This window comes from Martes martes (assembly GCF_963455335.1).
Source record: "Martes martes genome assembly, chromosome: 6".
NCBI lineage: Eukaryota > Metazoa > Chordata > Mammalia > Carnivora > Mustelidae > Martes > Martes martes.
In genome coordinates this window covers 138,361,046-138,380,191 of record NC_137893.1, presented here as the reverse complement: position 1 = coordinate 138,380,191, position 19,146 = coordinate 138,361,046, and the positions used below count along the sequence as shown (strand labels likewise).

General features: G+C 43.2%; 1 protein-coding gene across 3 annotated transcripts in view; it reads right to left on the bottom strand.

Annotated features, from left to right (window-relative positions):
• The window catches only part of CAP2 (cyclase associated actin cytoskeleton regulatory protein 2), a 132,082-nt gene that overhangs the window by 99,331 nt on the left and 13,605 nt on the right, over nt 1-19,146 (bottom strand). For all 3 annotated transcript variants that reach the window (XM_080806357.1, XM_080806359.1, XM_080806358.1), the window contains exons 2-3: nt 7,449-7,570; nt 3,407-3,507 (exon numbers count right to left, since the gene is read on the bottom strand). In XM_080806357.1, coding sequence (XP_080662483.1) covers nt 3,407-3,507; nt 7,449-7,569 — 222 coding nt within the window. In that variant the 5' untranslated portion in view covers nt 7,570. The remainder of the gene's footprint in view (nt 1-3,406; nt 3,508-7,448; nt 7,571-19,146) is intronic.

The following is a 19,146-nucleotide window of genomic DNA, read 5'->3' as shown; positions in this document are numbered from 1 at the left end:
ATTAGTCCAGTTAAAGATAAATGATGTCTGACCAAGGGCTTGGTATTACGGATGACCCTTTCCTTTGACACTGAAGACCCCATTTAATCTAACCCTCTATTATAAAATTATACCTCTTTCTTAAAAGGGGTGCAAGTTGCATCAGTGTTCCTGGGTTGAAGAGCTGTTTAAATAAGCCCCTGGGTTTATGTTGCATCCAAGAAGGCTTTACAAGATCTAATCTTTTCTAAACCTGTTATGCTCTCTGGTTCAGCAGAGCTTCCTAATTGTAGCTATTAGTTCCCCTTTTTTGTGGTCTGTTCTGTCAATAGACTATTGAGTGATCAGTAAATTAAGCCCAACCAGCAGCCAACACATCGAAGCAGACGTTAAATCATAGCTCGGCTGCCTTTATTCATTATTAGTTATCTGTGGGATAGCTTTCAAACACAGGGCTAGGATTTAGCGTGACGCACATTTGTGTCATTCTCAAATTTCCATACTGTACAATCAGGTATGTGAGGGTTTTTTTTTTTTTCTTTTCCAGGCAACAGGTGTGTTCTTGGAACAAAGTTCAACCCCCACTTCTGGCTTATGTGAGAGGCAGCAGCTGCAAGCTTAATGTCAATGACACATGGTTCCATAAGAGAGAAAAAATAAACCACTTGCTCAATGTATTAAAGTCATGGGCAGATGGACAATGGCTGCCTGTGCTCTCTTTGTGTTGTAGAATCAGAGTCTAAACTTTTGGATGACAAGCTTTTTTCCCTTCCTTCCTTCCTTCCTACCCACCCCACTCCCCCCTTCTCTTCTTCCTTTCCTTTTCTCTTTTTTCTTCTTTTCTCTGCCTTTCCTTTCTTCTCCCCTCCCCTCTTCTCTTTTTTTTTTTCTTTTAAAAGATTTTATTTATTTGACAGAGAGAGGTCACAAGTAGGCAGAGAGGCAGGCAGAGAGAGAGGAGGAAGCAGGCTCCATGATGAGCAGAGAGCCCGATGCAGGGCTTGATCCCAGGACCCTGGGATCATGACCTGAGCCAAAGGCAGAGGCTTAACCCACTGAGTCACCCAGGCACCCGCCCCTCCTCTTTCTTTTCCTCCTCTCTCTCCCTCTCTTTTTTCTTTCCTTCCTTCTCTCCTTACCTTCCTTCTTTCACTTTAAAAAAACCCACTAGTGAAAAGCAATATTTTTAAGCATTTTGCCTCCGTTATCGAGAACAGTCCAACTGAGTCATACTGTTTTCAGGCTGATGAGTGGAGAGAAGAAAAAGCTTAATATGAATGAAGCTACACTTTATTTATAACTTGCTTTGTTCTGAAAGGAATTGAAAGGAACTGTTTACTATGGAATTTGAAGAGACTTACTTAGTATGCAAACTCTACATGTTTTCTAATGCAAAATTAAATATATCTATTAATAGGCCTCTTTATTCTTTAGTAAAACACTTCCCTACATGGTTCTGTGAGCTATTACTAATGAGAGTTATAATGTACTCTGTATCTCAGAAACACAATGTCAATGTTAACGAATAGTAATAATAATGAGGGGCACCTGGGTGGTGCAGTTGGTTACGTGGCTGACTTGATTTTGGCTCAGGTCATGATCTCGGGGTCGTGGGACTGAACCCTGCGTTGGGCTCCAGGCTCGGTGCAGTCAGCTTGAGATTCTCCATCTCCCTCTGCCCCTGCCCCTCCCGCTCATGCTCTTTCTATTCAAATACATAAATAAATAAGATCTTAAAAAAATAATAACAAATAAGATCCTAAAAAAAATAGTGACAATAATGACCCAATTGTAATAGTGTTCAAGACAATAAAGGTCTGTCAATCACTCGGGAATCTCTTTCAGTGTATTGGCAGCAACAGTCCATTTTATGTGTGGTTTTCAGGTACCGTCACTTGTCAGAACAGAAGCAGCTCAGCCACTATCTTACTGCGTACACCGTTTCTTATGAACAAACACACTAAAGCTCGAGAGCAGGCCAGAGCAATTACTGAGCTCTATGACCCATTCGAAGTGAACACGTCTTATTACACAGACTTTTCTAGAACTCACGCACATCAGAGCTTCCCCTCTTTTGCCAATGGCATTTCAATAGGTATATTTAATAAAAATGGAGGTCAAGAGGAGAATCTTCATTTTTCTCAGATGTGATGAACAAATGCCTTGCAAATGTGATGAGAGAAGCACCTATTAATTACAATTCTGGAAACTCTGGTATAACCTGAGTCACCAGATCGTGTGGAAGACTGGTGTTGGGTGTTGCAGGTAATGTCTAATTGGGGGACAAGTAAGAGAGAGTCCCTTTTTATGTTTTTCTTTTTTTTCCCTTTTACCGCAAACCACAGCTTTATTCAAGAATCAGATTTTCTGTGAATCTACACTGAAAATGGTTTCGCCATTGCTGAGAAATCCATAAGCAGATGGATTTGGAATTTAATCCTCTGTGAGAAACAAAGGCAAATAAAAAAGAAGAACCTGGTGATAGATTTCTTTTTGGTTTCTAATTGGTTTGGCTATTACATTGGATTTTCACTCAATGCATGCAAATAATGCCTGCTCTCAAGGATGATGCTGAACATTTTAAATGTAAAAAAGAAATGTCTAAAACTGGGAGGATGGCCGAGATATCATTATAGGTCTTTCCCAATCCAAAGATTTTTAAATTCTATGGCTTTGCTTTTCTTCAGGCTGCACTTTTTCACTGTGGTAAACACACATAATACAAAATCTTCCATCTTAACCATTTTTAAGCATACAGTTCAGTAGCGTTATGTATATTCATGCTGTTTTACAACAGATCTCCAGAACTTTTTCTGGAGTTTAGTTTTCATTGCAAAACTAAAACTCTGTCCCCATTAAACAAGTTCCAACTTCTCCCTTCCCCCAGCCTCGAGGAGCCACCATTCTACTTTCTGCATCTATGAGTTTAACTACTCAGATAGCTCAAATAAATGAGATCATAGATACCTCATGGAAGTAGAATCACACAGCATTTGTCCTTCTGCGACTGGCTTATTTCATTGAGCAGAATATCCTCAGGATACATCCACATGGTAGCACACGTCAGAATTTCCTTCCTTTTCCAAGCTGAATAATATTCCCTTGTACGTATAGACCTCATTGTGTTTACCCTTCATCCACCGACAGACACTCGGGTTGCTTCCACCTCTTGGCTATTATGAACAATGCTGCTGTGAACATGGGGTGTACAAACACCTCTTCGAGATCTTGCTTTCAATTCTTTGGGTCTAGGCCCAGAAGTGGGATTGCGGGAATTCCATCCTGGTTGCACCATTTTACATTCCCACCAGCAGTGCCCAAGAGTCCCAGTCTCCCCGTATCTTCACCTGCCTCGGTCATTTTGTTTGTTTGTTTTTTTTAACAGTAGTCATCCTCTCCAATGACAACAAGAGAGGAAAGTACTCACGTGAGTCTCCACATCACCAGCAAGGATCCTACTCTTCTTTAAAAACTCAGCCACCATGCTGTTCATCAGCTTATCAAAGGCTTCCACCGAGGGTGCCACACCTTTGGAAGAAGCACATTTGTCAGTTCCCAAGAGTTTAAAGAAAAGCTAGTATTGCTTTGCCATAGGAACTATGGAAGCTTAAGATCACTCATGCCGTTCTCATTCTTTTCACCAGGGCATTCATTCACTCAGTATTTAGGAAACATTTCTCAACGGCTCAAGAAAACAACGTTTTGCTATTTTTCATCCACTTGAGTAAGCACTTTCACTTACATACTAATTTATTTCTGCCTCAAACTCATGAGGTAAGGAGCATCACACTATTACCAGTGAAGAAATGGAGATGCCATCAGGGCACAGGACTTGACCAAAGCTGTAGGTCAAATTAAGTGGCAGATCCAAGAACTGACACAAGCCTTATTGATACGACCTTGCAAACAGTTACCAAGATCACCCAGGACAATTCAAAGGCAATAACAAACTCTGGGCAAATAAATGGGAAAAGAACACCAGTGTCACACGTCCTGTTCTGCCCCCTCCTCACTTTCTGGGGGGCAGGAAGTGAGTTGGAGGCATGGAAAGGACTGCTGAGCTAACTCACATTAAGTTTTTTTTTTTTTTCTCTCTCTCTCTCTCTCTTTTTTTTTAAAAGATTTTATTTATTTATTTGACAGACAGAGATCACAAGTAGGCAGAGAGGCAGGCAGAGAGAGAGTGGGAAGCAGGCTCCCCACTGAGCAGAGAGCCCGATGGAGGGCTCGATCCCAGGACCCTGGAATCGTGACCAGAGCCGAAGGCAGAGGCTTTAACCCACTGAGCCACCCAGGCGCCCCTCACATTAAGTTTTGACCTGACAACTTATTGTCAAAACCAAGTGACATCGGCCCAACCTGGCATGCTCTGCTTCTCTTCTCCTGCCTTTAAACTGACAGAAAAACTGTGTCTTAGTCCCAGATTTCAGGACCCTAATATTGAGAAACTCAACCTCACAGACAATTAAAATTCAAACCAGGGGTGCCCAGGTGGCTCAGTCAGTTAAGCATCTGACTTCAGCTCAGGTTATGATCCTGGGGTCCTGGGATGGAGCCCTGCATCAGGCTCCCTGCTCTGTGGGCAATCTGGTTCTCCCTCTCCCTCTGCCCCCCACTCATGCTCTCTCTCTTTCAAGTAAGTAAGTAAGTAAATAAATGAATAAGTAAAATCTTAAAAAGATATCCAAACCCAAACCTAGGATTCCCTTCTCATACTATACCGAAGTATCCCTCCTCATAAACGTGTAGGATAAAACTTCCTTGCTTTCCCAGAGGCCCATTTCCACAGGCCGGGAGGGTGATGAAAACAGTTTTCGACAGTGCTATGCACCCGCGATCTCTCTTCTAAGTAGGCTATTGAAGCTGAGTTACCTTAATGTTCACAATATAGTACGTATCAACTACTGAACATAAAAGGGGAGGTACGCCCAAAGATTCCTTATGGATCCATCTGGAAGCAGATCAACCCATTTGCTGCTGCGAAGACACCTCAGAGGACTCCGCTGTGTGTCTAAAGTGGGAGAGTTTTAGAAACGCGACAAAGCACTCTACCTAGCAGAAGGGATGGTGATAAAAGGGACTATTTTCCAATTTCCTTTCATCACTCAGCTCTGCTCACACCTCCTCTGGGCAGCCTTTAACGACCTGTCTTTCCCCACAACATGCACCTGGTGAGCGTCTTAATCAAAGCATCGGTGGCCATGAATGGCAAAGCACACAGACTAAAGATTCTGGAGGGTTCTGACTGTATGTAATTCATCTTAAGATTTCCTTGCACGTAACACATAGTACTTGTCACTTGGCGGGCATGCAGAAATACTTCTTCGACGGTTAAACCAAACTTACCTGATTGTCAAGGGGAAAAAAAGAAAGAAAACACATCGTAAAACCCAACAGAGCTCCAGGCTCATGCAAAGGCAGTCCTCTGATCTGTGCATATTACAGATGTGTAATGGATGGGATTTCATCTAAAAGTTTCTTTTTACCTTCAAATGTTTCCTCAAACTTTAGTTACAACATCACTGTCATAATGATGTTTATTTTTAAAGCAAGAGGTTGTCCTCAGGGATTCGTTAAAAACAGAGTTTAGGAGATCATCAAGGCTCACTAAATTAAGAATAAATGAGACCAGCGGTGCTGAGGATGAGTGAACTTTAAAGGACGGGTATCTTCCAGGTATTTTGCTACTTATCCTTCTTCCCAATGACCCTACTCCATTTCAAGTAGGATAATAAATTACTGGCTAAGTTGTTTTGAAACACCTAACTTTAATAAATGGTTTAGAATGATTTGCTGTATCAGAAGGCACTTGTTTAAATACCTAAGTACTTTAATTATCCGCCTTCCAATTTTTGTTGAGCCTATTAATTTCCCCCCAAATTATTTCTTTAACAAAGAAAACACAAAGTGCAGCCTAGCACCTCTTTAAGTCACGTGAGGTTCAAACTATGGAGGGATTTCTTTCCCCCTTTATTCAACAACACTACATGGTCTCCTCAGAGTTGGAGTTTAACTTTATTTTCTGCATTCACAGGCTTTACATTTGTGGTCAGCACTTGTAAAGAAATGTCTTTTGATCACTTATGTCAAAGACATAAGGAAACCAAGTTACTGAAGTGGACATAAAAATATTTTCTTACAAAGGAGGTTGACTGGATCTCATATACCAACCATACAGTTAACAAAAAGAGGCTTAAAGTGAAATCATAGATGTATCTCAGTTGGTGGAGGAAACTTGCAGGCCCCTGGCGGCCTCCCTTTAAACAACACCCCCTTTCAACTCATTCAAAGCATTTTAATTTTCATTCTGTTCCGGGGGGGTGGGGAGGGGACCAGCCTGTACATTTGTGCTCACACAGTCATTTTTGTCCCAAGCCGTGCAACACAAGGCAAGGTTCCAAATATGCCTGAAATTCTAGAAGCACCAACGTGGATCTTGCCTGGTGAAGGCTTTTTTTTTTTTTTTTTTTGAAGCCCCCATTCCCCAAGGCTTTTCCCAGCCCCCAAAGCCTGATAGGATTCAAAATGGGTCAGATAAGGAGGAAATGTACTTGACACAAGAACAGAGCTGCCAGATGAAATGCAGAACCCCCGGTTACATTTGAATTTCAAATAAACAATGAATACATTTTTAGGATAAGTGTGTAACCATGCAGTATATCCCATGCAGTATTTGGAACACACTTATGCCAAAAAAAAAAAAAAGAAGTAGTTCATCTAAAATTCAAATGTAACTGGGTGTCCTGTATTTTTATTTTGCTACGTCTATGACCTCAGACAAGAAGGAACTGAAAAAATGACTGTCGATAACTGAGAGTTTGCCATATATGGTGTCCTTATAGTTAACTTCTCATGTTATGCAGTTAACTTTTTATGTTTGATCATATAATATTTTTAAATCTTCTTTTTCAAATGTGGCATTGGCACATAAGGTTAAAGGCACATTTGATTAGAAATAAGCACAAGTAAAACAGTGTGATGTCATCATGTTACTTGAAACCAATGTTTGCCTTCACCTCAGACTCCTTTCCTTCCCAATTATAGTTCTTAAATTTAATGACTTGTTCTCTTTAAAATTAAAATCGACAGAATGATAATTCCTTCCCATTGACACTGTAATTGAGAACGTTAATTTCTCTTTGATAATTACTCAGATAATATATTTATAGACACTATGGAATGCGGAACATTACAAACACTAAAACAAAAGAAAAATGACATTTGGCATATAGATCATGCTCTTAATAGGCACAGATAACCAGTTAATTTTTGTGGATTGTGGGTTGGAACATCCTGCCTTTCCCCTTTTGAGGGATGGCTTGCATCTGGTTAATGTCATGGTCACATATAAGGGATGGGGTACAGAAGCTGAAGGAAGGCGACAAAAATATTTCTCGAGAACTAAGTGATGGGGACAACATTAAGCGACCCTCACGGAGACCAGTAATGACAACAGTTTGTGTCCCTACCTCCAATGACACCATTAATCTCCCCGCAGTCCCCAGGAGGCCGGTGGGACCCCGCAGACAGCAGCTCCAGTCGGCCGACCACCCGCTCCAGCCTCTCCATCAGTGCCTGCATCTCTGCCATTCTAGAAAAACACGGGCGCAAACGGGAGTCCGTGTGAATGTCAGGGAGGATGAGCAAGCCGACGCCAGTAAACTTAACAGCAGCAAGAAGGAGAATAAAAATTGCTCGGAAGGGCTTTAATTACCTAGACGGTATTTCTACACAGCAGGAAAACAGGTGAAATTCCAAAAAACGTAGAACTTGGAACAAAAACAAACCCACAAAGTATATTGATCTTATTTTCAGTTCAATGAAAATATCCTTATTATTCATTCAATTCAATGGCATTTATAAGCCCCATATGTAATGTACAAGAAATTCACTCCCTACGCCATTAACAAGTGTCTGGTTGGATGCTTCCTGTGCTATGATACAGTCTATGTCTAGCATATACTTAAAAGCCTGTGAACATGTATCTCACGGTTAATGTTGCCAACTTTTATCCTACTGAATGGTAGGAACATATTTTAACTACTTCCAATGACTCTTTCTGTGCAAGTATAACTCTCCAGGGGATACTAAACCTACTGATAACTGTTGTTTATTTACTCAATTACCTTAAGTCAAACAGCCCAGCGCGGAACTATGAGTTTATAAAACTGCATCGTTTAGCAGGCAAATGGGTTTTTACCTCCAAGAGCTACCTGTTTTCTACTTATCACTACCTTTAGCATTTCTGTTGCTGGATTATTTCAGATTACAATTATTCTGAAGGGTGGAGATTTTAAATTAAAATATCAAGAATGTTTATTTCCTTTTGCTGTGGGTTGTTTTTGGACAAAATTCAGGTCTGGGGGCGGGGGGGTGGTTTCTGGAGACAGGGAGCTTCAGTGACCCAGCAGTGTCAGCGGGGAGCAACTGGGTTTGACACTGAGTAAGGGAACGGACATTGGATAAAAGTGGGGTTCGGTATCTATCCTTCCTGCTTCCAAACACTCCTTCAAGAGCTACACTGAGTGTACACAGGTAGTACCTTGAAAAATTTTTTTAAAGATTTTATTTATTTATTTGACAGACAGAGATCAGAAGTAGGCAGAGAGGGAGGCGGGTGGGTGGGTGGGGGGAAGCAGGCTCCCTGCTGAGCAGAGAGCCCGAAGCGGGGCTCGATGCCAGGACCCTGAGATCATGACCTGAGCCGAAGGCAGAGGCTTAGCCCACTGAGCCACCCAGGCACCCCAGTATCTTGAAATCTGTTGGCCCTATAACGTAATGCTATGGAGGCAACCCCTGAGGAATGGAACCCAATCTAATTTGGCCGGGCTCATGAGATCCAACGTTGAGGTACCACAGCTCCCACTGTACCACCCTATGACTATTTTTGGCAAAATCAGCCTCCTGCCCCAGAGAGAGTAAACCATGCCTCATCTTAATCAGTGTCTGTTGTTCTCACTCTTGCAAAGTTTCCAAGCATCATCTTGAGCCAAAGAGGACTGGCATGCTCCCATATCAGAGACAGTGCTGCCCCAGAGGGTGGGTAAATATTATTGCTCTAAGACGTGCAACATTTCTTATTTCTGCAAGGAACCAGGTAATGCTTTTTTTTTTTTTTCCATTTTGTATTTCACTAGTTTTGAGCTTAAACATAACGACTTGCCATGGCCATATTTAAAAACAAGGTTATACTCCTCAAAACACGTGGACAGCTCTGTTACTCTGCATCTAAATGTCAGATGGTCATCAGATACGGATGGGGGAGTTCACTGTCTATTATGGAAGTCATCTCTAAAACTGCCAGCAGCTACTCTTTCAAAATATGGGGCAGTATTCTCTGCACAGCTGAGATCAGCATCTAATCCCAAGGGGATTCAAAATTAGAAGTTTCTCATCTATTCTTTTCCTCTTAACGTCAGAGCTTTTGCTTCTACTGCAATTGAAGAAGAAAAAAAGGGAAGAAGAAATTTCATTGAGCCCTTTACGTAATCTTACAAGGGAACTAGGTATCCTGTAGGTGGGCGAAGGCCATCTGAGAGATGATAAAAGCCCCTCAAATCTTTTAATAGTTGCCTATCTGTTCACAGTTATCTATGCTCCCTGTTACTCAACTTTCCAAATGTTACTGCCATAGACCTAGCCCATGCTAGGGAAAAAAAAAAAAATGTTTGCTTTGTTAGCAAAGCTCCCGATGCCCCAACAGAGAGGCACCAACCACCTCCAGAGGCTCCCAGCGCCGTTTCGGAGGGCCTGTTACATTTCACACTTAGGACGACTGTCCCCGACTGTGGCTTAATCAGCCTCCCTGACAAGACTCCAACTCACACTATCTAATAGCACTCCATATGTTGAGAGACAACAGGAGTTGGTCCACAAACCGCAGGGCTGGGCTGATTGGTATGGAATGCAGTCTAAAAGCAAATCAGATGTCACTTCGTGTAAAATCACCACGGACTGTGGAGTCTGGTCACAGCCTCTTAAGAGACCAAAATACAGCTCATGCACGGAAGCTGGAAAGATACCTCTAGACTTAAAATTTGAGAACCGTTTCTAAGAGAAACAGAAGAACGTATCAATGAAAGAATGCACCAGGATGTCGGAAATACACACGACAGCATTCCCAGGGAGAAGGACGGCGCCCGAGATGGCTGTCCCCTCTTCTCCCAAAACACACACACGTGCTTCCCCCCACATGTGCCCTCAGCTGCTATCCTGGCTCTCAAGAATGAAGAAAGAACAAGGCAGCAGATTCTCCAAATTCTTCCCAGGCAGTCCATTTGCCTTGGTGTTTCAAAGTGGATTGAGCCAAGTTTTCATGAAGAGGTGGGGGCCAGGAATTAAGAATTAGGCTGAGGAAAAGGACAGGGCAGGGGCTGGAGACAGCAAGGTCAGGGTAAGGAAAGAGTCGAAGCCAGGCCCACGGACAGATGAGCTCGGACCAGGAAGCCAACCGAAGAGGGGGATACAAGATAGCTGGACATGAGATATTCTAAGAATCAGATGAGAAGCAGAGAGATGCCAGACACACAGCTGGACAATCAAGAACTTAGGTCAAGGGTACCTGGGGGGCTCAGCTGGTTGAGTGTCCGACTCTTGGGTTTCGGCTCAGGTCTTGATCTCAGGGTCATGAGATCGAGCCCTGTGTTGGGTTCCATGCTTAGCAGGAAGTCTGCTTGGGATTCTCTCTCCCTTTCTCTCTGCTCTCCCCCTCCCTGCTCTCTGTCTCTCAAATAAATAATTTTTTAAAAAAGAGCCTAGGAGAGACAATGAACTCCAACTTGGCCCCCACTGTCCGGTCCTCCTATTCAGGCAAAAGCCAATGCCAATTTGAGGTCCCCTATAACCTCTGGCTTACAGCAGATAAACACAATCATCTGGCCAGGTGTGAGGGTAGGTGGAAAGAAAAAAAGGAGAGGAACATAAAAGTCCACAACTTTCTCTTTTTAATGATCTGTTTAAGGAAATTACACTTGACGTGAATCTCAATTCCTGGTTTTGTATTAATTTGGGAGTATTCTTTTTTGAGCTCCTTTATAATAGGACATGTAACTCATCTTACTTATCATTTTTTTTCCTCATTTGAATTCTCCCCTCCCTTTTCCCCTTTTAAAGTTTAACTTTTTAAACATGCACAGAATTTAAAGAGTCACCAGTTCTACAAGGCTTATTACAAAAACACAACAGTCCCCTGGCGGCCCCTTTCCACTTTTGTAGTGAGAATCAACCTATCTCCAGTAGTTGAGCTGTTGCTTTTAGTAATTACCTCTTCTGTATGCAACATGCTTCTCTCTTTACGTCTTGTTTTTCTTCTGTTCTAGGCATTATTCACTGAGTTCCCACCAAAACCAAGAGGGTTCACATTCTGCTTGCCTAATCCCCACCATCACACGTGAGCATACTTTCCTCTGCCCCAGGACTATTGTGTCACAATGTCTGTGTGACCAATCATCGGTGTCAACACAATTATGACCATTCACAGCTGAGTCATGAGTCTCTTAAGATCAGTCTCCATTTTTTTTTTTTGTTTTGTTTTGTTTTCACAACCTGCTTTCCTGTAGCCATGTGGTTCAGCTTCTCTGTTTTCTACATACTTAATCATGATTCACCTCTGAACACGTCCCCCAGTTGTGGAAGTCTCCTTCTGAGCGGGCCAAACACATCTGGAATGCTATTAGGTCCTTCTTCTCAGAGGTTCTCTCTTCTGGAGAGTCACTCTGAGGGCTCGAGCGCTCTGGAGGCTCTGAGATCTGCTTACACTCTCCCCCATGAGGCATCTCCCCCTCTCTCTCATGTAGTATCGCCTGCTTTTTGGATTCTGTAGCCCCCTATTTCTTGGTGTACTTCCTTAACTGTCTTCTTAATTTCAGAGCACTGTCTTCTGAAAAAGTACACGAAAGCACAATTGTTTATTGGAGAACACGCAAGTTGGAAAATATCTTTATTTTCCCCTCCCACCTGAGTGGTGGTTTGGCTGAGTGTAGAATTCCAGGCTGGAAGGCGTCCTCAGAATTTTCGAGGGACTGCTCCATCAGGTTCTAGCTTTCTAGGTTACTGCGGACTGGTCTAAAGCCATTCTGGTTTTCTGATTCTTCATCCTTTTGACATAACCTTTGTTTTCCCTTCTGGAGGGAGTTTCTGGGGTCTTTGTCCTCAGGGGTTTGGGCTTTCACGGTGATATACCTTGTGATTGATCAGATGTTTTTTGTTTTTTAAGTAGGCTCCATGCCCAACACGGAGCCCAATGTGGGGCCTGAACTCATGACCCTGAGATCAAGACCTGAGCCAAAATCAAGTCAGATGTTTAACCAAAACCAACTGAGCCACCCAGATACCCCTCAAATGTCTTCTTTAAACATGATTTTCCAGAGGTGTGGGAAAGATAGGAAAATGGGCATTGCATATTGTACCTCTGGGTGAGTTTAAAAACTACATTTTGGGGTGGGTTTTTTTTTTTTTCCAAATAAAGTCGTTAGGATTCTAAATATTTAAACAATTTAAACTCCTTTCACAGCAATGGCACACATTTACAAGTATTTCACACACTTCAGTAAGAACATAGCCAGTGAGTTTTCTCTCATATATTGTCTTGGATGGCTAAGGTGTTCTGGAGGCATTTTCCTAGGAGAAAAGATAGTTGTCATCATTTAAAAAATCAATTTTTGCCTCATTGGTCATTTTATAAAACCCATCCTTAAAGCCTAGATATTCAGTTCCTGATACTAATTTTATGTCCAGTGTTCTGCCAATAGGCAATGACTACTCTAACACAGTAAGAGATAGCATTCCTATTCTTTCCCACAGTAGTTTCCAGAAAGGGAGAATTCCCCACACTTGCAAACATTTTATAAGATCTCAATTATTTTGCCCCCCCCTTTAAAATAGACTTCATGCCCATTGTGGAGCCCAATGCAGAGCCCAAACCCACGACCCAGAGATCAAGACTTGAGTTGAGATCAAGAGCCAGATGCTTAACCAACTGAGCCACCCAGGTGCCCCCATTTAGTCCATTTTTAACCAGGGCTGTTCACAGGGACCCTGGTTTTGGAATCACTAGCTGCAGGTCTTCAGGGAAGAGCTTAGTTTTGCTATGCTTTAGTTACTAGCCGTCCATAGGGCTGCTAGAATATGTGTAGAAAGGCATACAAAGTCTGTCACATGGTCGGTGACAAACGTGTTAGCTACTGTTATGAAGTCATCCCATCTGTTTTGCTCTCAGTGGAAACAGATCTACAAACCACTATATCAAGTCTTTGTTTATTTTAAATGCTGAGCAATCACCTAAAAGACTGGGTCAACCGAGTTGTTAAATCATTAGGCTGTATACCTGAAGCTAACTATGCTTCCGTAAAAAATTAAAAAAAAATAAGTAAAATGAAATAACATAACATTAAAAAAACCTGGCCAGTGGAAATAACTAGCTAAAAATTTCAGGTCATACCTTATAATTATACCCTTAAGATTTTTTTTTCAGTGTTTCATTTTCCTCTGTTCACATACTTACTCTACCAAGATTTGTTTTTTGTTTTTTGTTTTTTGTTTTTTTTCGTTTAGAGAGGGAGAGAGAGAAAGAGAAACAGGGAGGGGTAGAGGAAGAGGGAGGGAATCGTAAGCAGGCTCCACGCCTAGCTTGGAGCCGGACATGGGGCTTGATCTCACCACCCCGAGATCACGACCTGAGCTGTAATCAAAAGTCAGACACGTAACTGACTGAGCCACCCAAGTGCCCCTTCACCAAGATTTATAATGTGTAATGATTTCTAATGTGTAATGGTTACTATAAAATGAAAATTTGGGGGCGCCTAGGTGGCTCGGATGGTTGAGTCTGCCTTGGGCTCAGGTCATGATCCCGGCGTCCTGGGATCGAGCTGGGCATCAGGGTCCCTGCTCAGCAGGGAGCCTCCTTCTCCTTCTCCTTACATCCCCTCCACCTTCCCCTCCACCCACACCAAAATAAATCAACAAAATCTTAAAATAAAACAAAAATTGGGGTATGTAATCACTAGTTTTGTAGTCACATATATTCCCCCAAGCATTCAAAAAATTCAGAAATAATCAACAGATCGTGTATCAGTTTTAGGTGCATTGCATAGTGATTTGATATGTGTACCCAGCAGTCCTCCTTTATCCACTGGGATACATTCCACAACCCTCAGTGGAAGCCTAGAACCACAGATAGTGCCAAGCCTTATACATACCATGCTTTTTCCTATAGGTACATATTTATGACCAAGTTTACTATATATCTGAGGCGGAGTAAGAGAGTAACAACAATAGCTAATAACAAAATAGAAAAATTACAACAATATACTGTACTGAAATACAAGTTAGGTTACTATGACCTTTCTCTCTCTCATTAGATCTTTCCGGATGGTACCCACCCTCCTTCCTGTGATGACGTGAGGTGTTCAAGTGCCAGCATGATGAGATGAAGAGAGGTGAGTGATGCAGGCACTGTGACAACAGCACGAGGTTACTACAGACCTTGTAGCATCAGAAAGAGGATCACCTGCTTCCCCACCGTGACTTACCGCAGGCAACCGACAACCGCGGGTGAGGGGTGACCACCGTCTGCTGCACAATGGCCCCCACAAGAGGCTCAATGAACCCTCGAAACACACAGGTACAAGTTTTTGTCTTGTGGCAAGAACTTTTGGCATCTCCTTTCTTAGCAACTTTCAAAGACACAACACTGGACTGTTAATCCCAGTCACCCTGCTGAACGTGACACCCCCAGGACTTACTGATCCTATAACCGGAGGCCCCTACGCATTTTTATAATGACTCATTTGCTTTTAAACCATCCTCTGCTAAGGACACAAACCCAAACTCTGCAGAAGCATGTTTGGAAGACAACACTCCCTCAGCCCTCATCCAAATCATCTTGTGCTCCGTGGTAAGGGGTCCGGTAAGACCTAGCTACTTCGTTCTAAAAGTAACGCTTTTTATAACGTTATAAAAAGTTATAAAAAGCAATGCTCATAGCTGCCGTGAAAACCGACACCCCAGGGTATGGAGTACATGGTGATAAGCCCAGAATAACGCCACGGATGCTGGGTCACATTCCCGGCATCCGTAAGACACCCGGCTTGATTAAAACACTGTCTCTCTCTCCGGCGCACCTGGGTGGCTCAGTGGGTTAAAGCCTCGGCCTTCAGCTCAGGTCGTGATCTCAGGGTCCTGGGATCGAGCCCCACATCGGGCTCTCTGCTCAGCGGGGAGTCTGCTTCCTCCTCTCTCTCTCTGCCTGCCTCTCTGCCTACTTGTGATCTCTGTCTGTTAAATAAATAAATAAATAAAATCTTAAAAAAAAAAACAAAAAAAACCCACAAAAAACACTGTCTCTGGCCATGCTTTCTGCTAGCACGTGCACACCATGCCTCCCAAGGAGACGAGTCTGAGCCCTTCACGGGCTGGGGTCCCGCCTTTTACTCTTCTTGCCCACTGAGTCCTGCCTGCTGCCGTGTACACAGGGAATTCTATAAATATTTTTTGATTGACTAATTAATTGGCTACCACTCCCCGCCTTCCCTTGCCTGCCCACTCACTGGCATAATCCCAGATCAGGTGGCAAGCCAGATTTTCACAGGAGCAGTTTGCATTTCGAAGAAGACACTGGCTTAGTCTTCCCCTCTGAACACCGCAGTGGCTTCCTCCCATGGTTCACACAAGCGCCCCTGTTCTCTGGAATGTGAACCTTGCGTTTTCCATAGCACCTGTTTTCTTCGGGACTTCAGGAATGTTTAAAAGTCCACCTTGTCTGAAGGCTTTTATAAATTCCTCACAGCAAGTTCATAAAACAAGCAAGGGAGAACCCTGCTATGATAATATTTTCGTGTTCACAACGGCTGCGTTTTCCAGGTTCTAGCTCGCTGGTTGAGGTTCTCCTCACTAGGCTGAAGGTATAGAAATAATTTGGTGAGCGTTTCTCCTCAGACTCTGTAAGGGAGACCTAGATCCAAGGGCTTCCAAAGATCATAAGTCTAAGCTTAAACAGAAGGTTGACTTGAACTGACAGAAGGAGATGACTTTTTAACCTTTTCCCATGTTGAGACTGGGCTGCTGGTTATACGTGAGCTCTCTCGAACCAGTGAAGTCACAATGGATTACTCTCTCTATAAATCCACCCAGATTAAAAAAGAAATATATTTGTTGAACTACCATCAAAGCAAGCTGCCCTAGATGTTAATTTCTCTTTATCATGAGTGTAACAGTGACCTTCTTTCCTTTCTCCAGAAGCTACCAGTCACTTGGGGAAGGAATTGTGTGGTTAACCATCACGTAACCATGGGATAATAGTTACGTGTAGAAGGAAAAAACCATGGTCTTCCCTCCTTCATTCATTGATTGGCTCACTCAGTATGCTGGTTTCGTTCAGTCAGTTAGTTTCCACTATCTGCCAAACACAAGGGGCATGGGTAGAATATAAAGGGGGATCAAGATACATTTCTTGCCCAGCTGTCTTGGGATGGGGCGGAAGTAGACCGTGCTTAGTCAAGCCGGGGAATTGTCTTTCTAAGAAGATATGTTTGTGTTGCTAAGATGCCTGCCCTTATATATCTGCTTACTCTTCTACTGGGCATTTTTGGAGCCAGCTTCTCACCAAACAGGGGAAAAAAAAAAAAAAAGCCATCATTTTCTTTTCATTCCTAAGAAGTTTCAAGAGTCTCTGAATTTTGAAACAGTAAAATCAGAATAGGAAAGATCAGAGAGTTACATAAATAAAAGAACACCTTAAATGTTTCACAGAACTGGAGAAAACACAAGATCCTGATTGGCTAATGGACTCCTCCAAAACCTCTAATAAAGTTCCAGTGCAGAGAAAAAAGGCAAAGTGTCTTCTGCTGGACTTGGGAAAGGACCTCACCCCAGCCCCCTACATCTCACCGGGTTCCAAGACCCACTCACAGAGACAAGTCACGCCTCCCCAAACATGCCCCCCCTCCCTCTACCACCGTGCTGTTTCCACTGCCTCGGGGTCCGTCCCAACACTGCTGCACCCATACTCTGCAACTCAACTCCTCTGCAAGGCCACCCACTGCCTCACAGGTCAGGGGTAACCTCTCTTTACCGCCTGCCATTCACTCCCTGTCATCACAACCAAATCCAGAATGCCGTAGAGAAGGGCAAAATAAACAACCACATGTAGAAAGGACCTCCCCTTTCCATCTGCCTTCTCCACTCTGGTGGTATCACTTCTCAGGAGGGTCCCTGATCAGTCTTGTGATATAAATATCTCTCCTCTAAGTTGGAATCTCTGAAGATTAGAGGCGAGAACTCATAGCTTGATATCGTGGAAAAAGTATTTTGGCATCGGAGATCCTTGATTTCAGACTCCAGCCCCTTAACTGGAAGCTTCCATAACTCCAGGCAGACGACTTAACCCATGTGAGTCTCAATGTATTCACTTCTGATACATGAATTCCTTCCTTCTTCTTCATTCACCAGTTTAAGAGAATTGTATGCAAATGTGTTTTTGAGATGTGTCCCGCGCTGGCTGCTGGAGCTACACAGACGGATAAGACACAGATTCCTCGGGGGGTCATGATCTCCTTCAGGAATGGACGGTTTGGCTGCTGGGGACAGTCCAGCCCTCCAGGACGCCAGGCAGCAGGGAACGGGGCCATCTCGGCAGGAAAGAGCCCAGTGGGAACCGAGGCCATGGGGGAGGTCTAAGTATATCTTGAAGGTTGGCTCTGCGCCCTGACTTGGGGTGGTGCTGCTTACGGGTAAGGACAGAGCCATAAAATGCTAGAGTCTGAACACGGAGTGGGACCAGGACAGATCCCTATTTCGTTCTCCTATCATGAAGTGTGAACTCTCTTAGCGAAATGTGAGACAAAGACCCTTCACCGAAGAGAAGTTCCCTCCCCAGCTCACTCCATGCCCTTTCTAAGCTCCTGTGGTGCTGGGCAAGCACACGGGTGCTGCCCGTTTGCTCTTGCTCAGGCCATGGGGCAAGTGCAGTTCAAAAAGGTGTTTCTAGGAGGACTTCAAGGGCCATATCGTGGCACTGGGAAAAGAGGAACCTTGGAGACCCCACTAGACTACCACAGCCTGGGAAGGTTTTCTAGGAACCTTCTGTCCCTCCATAAAACAAAATGAATTGCTCCCCCTGTGCGCAGTTGTAAGAACTCTTACAACTCAAAAATAAGACAAAAACTCCAACTTAAAAATGGTCAAAATATTTGAATAGACATTTTTCCAAAGACAACAGGCACACAGCCAGCAGTATATGTGAACATGCTCAACATCAAGAGCAATCAGGGAAATGCAAATCAAACCCACAGTGAGATACCACTTTGCACCCGCTAGGATGGCTGTGACCAGGAAGACAGATGATAACAAGTGCCAGTGAGGACGTGTGCAAATCAGAACCTTCCTATACCTCCAGGGGGAATGCAAAATGGTGCAGCTGCTATCAAAACGGTTTGGAAGTTTCTTCAGGAGGCAAGTATCCGTTTGCTATAAGACCCAGCCATTGCATTCATTGTTAGCAACTCAAGAGCAGTGAAAACATATGTCCACACGCACAAAGACTTGCACACAGATGTTCGTGGCATCATCACTCGTAATAGCGAAACATGAAAGGAAACAGCCCATCGGCCGATGGATGGATAAAAAAAATGTAGCCACACGACAGAGTATCATTTAGCAAGAAAAAGGGAAGAAGTACTGATACTTTCTACAACAGGGATGAACACTGAAACATTATGCTAAGTCAAAGAGCCAGACACGGAAGAGCAGATATTTCACTTAAATGAATATCCAGAATTCAATTCCACTTATATGAATATCCAGAAAAGGCAAATGTCTAGAGACTGAATGAAGATCAGCAGTTGCCTAAGCTGGGGATGGGAATGGGAAGTGAGTACCAACAGGCACAAAATCTCTATGTGAAGTGAGGGAAAGGATTTAAGACAGGATCATGGTGGCAGGTGCACAATGCTGGAAATACCCTAGTAACATTGAATTGTGCACTTAAAATGGGTGAATTTTATGCAAAATTGTACCTCGATAAAGCTTTCAAAAACAAACAAGTACAATGGATCCTTGAACCATGCAGAGGTTAGGGGCGCCAACACCTCCATGCAATCAAAAATCTGCATATACCTTTTGAGTCCCCCCAAAATTTCACTACTAATAGCCTACTACCAAATGGAAGCCTTA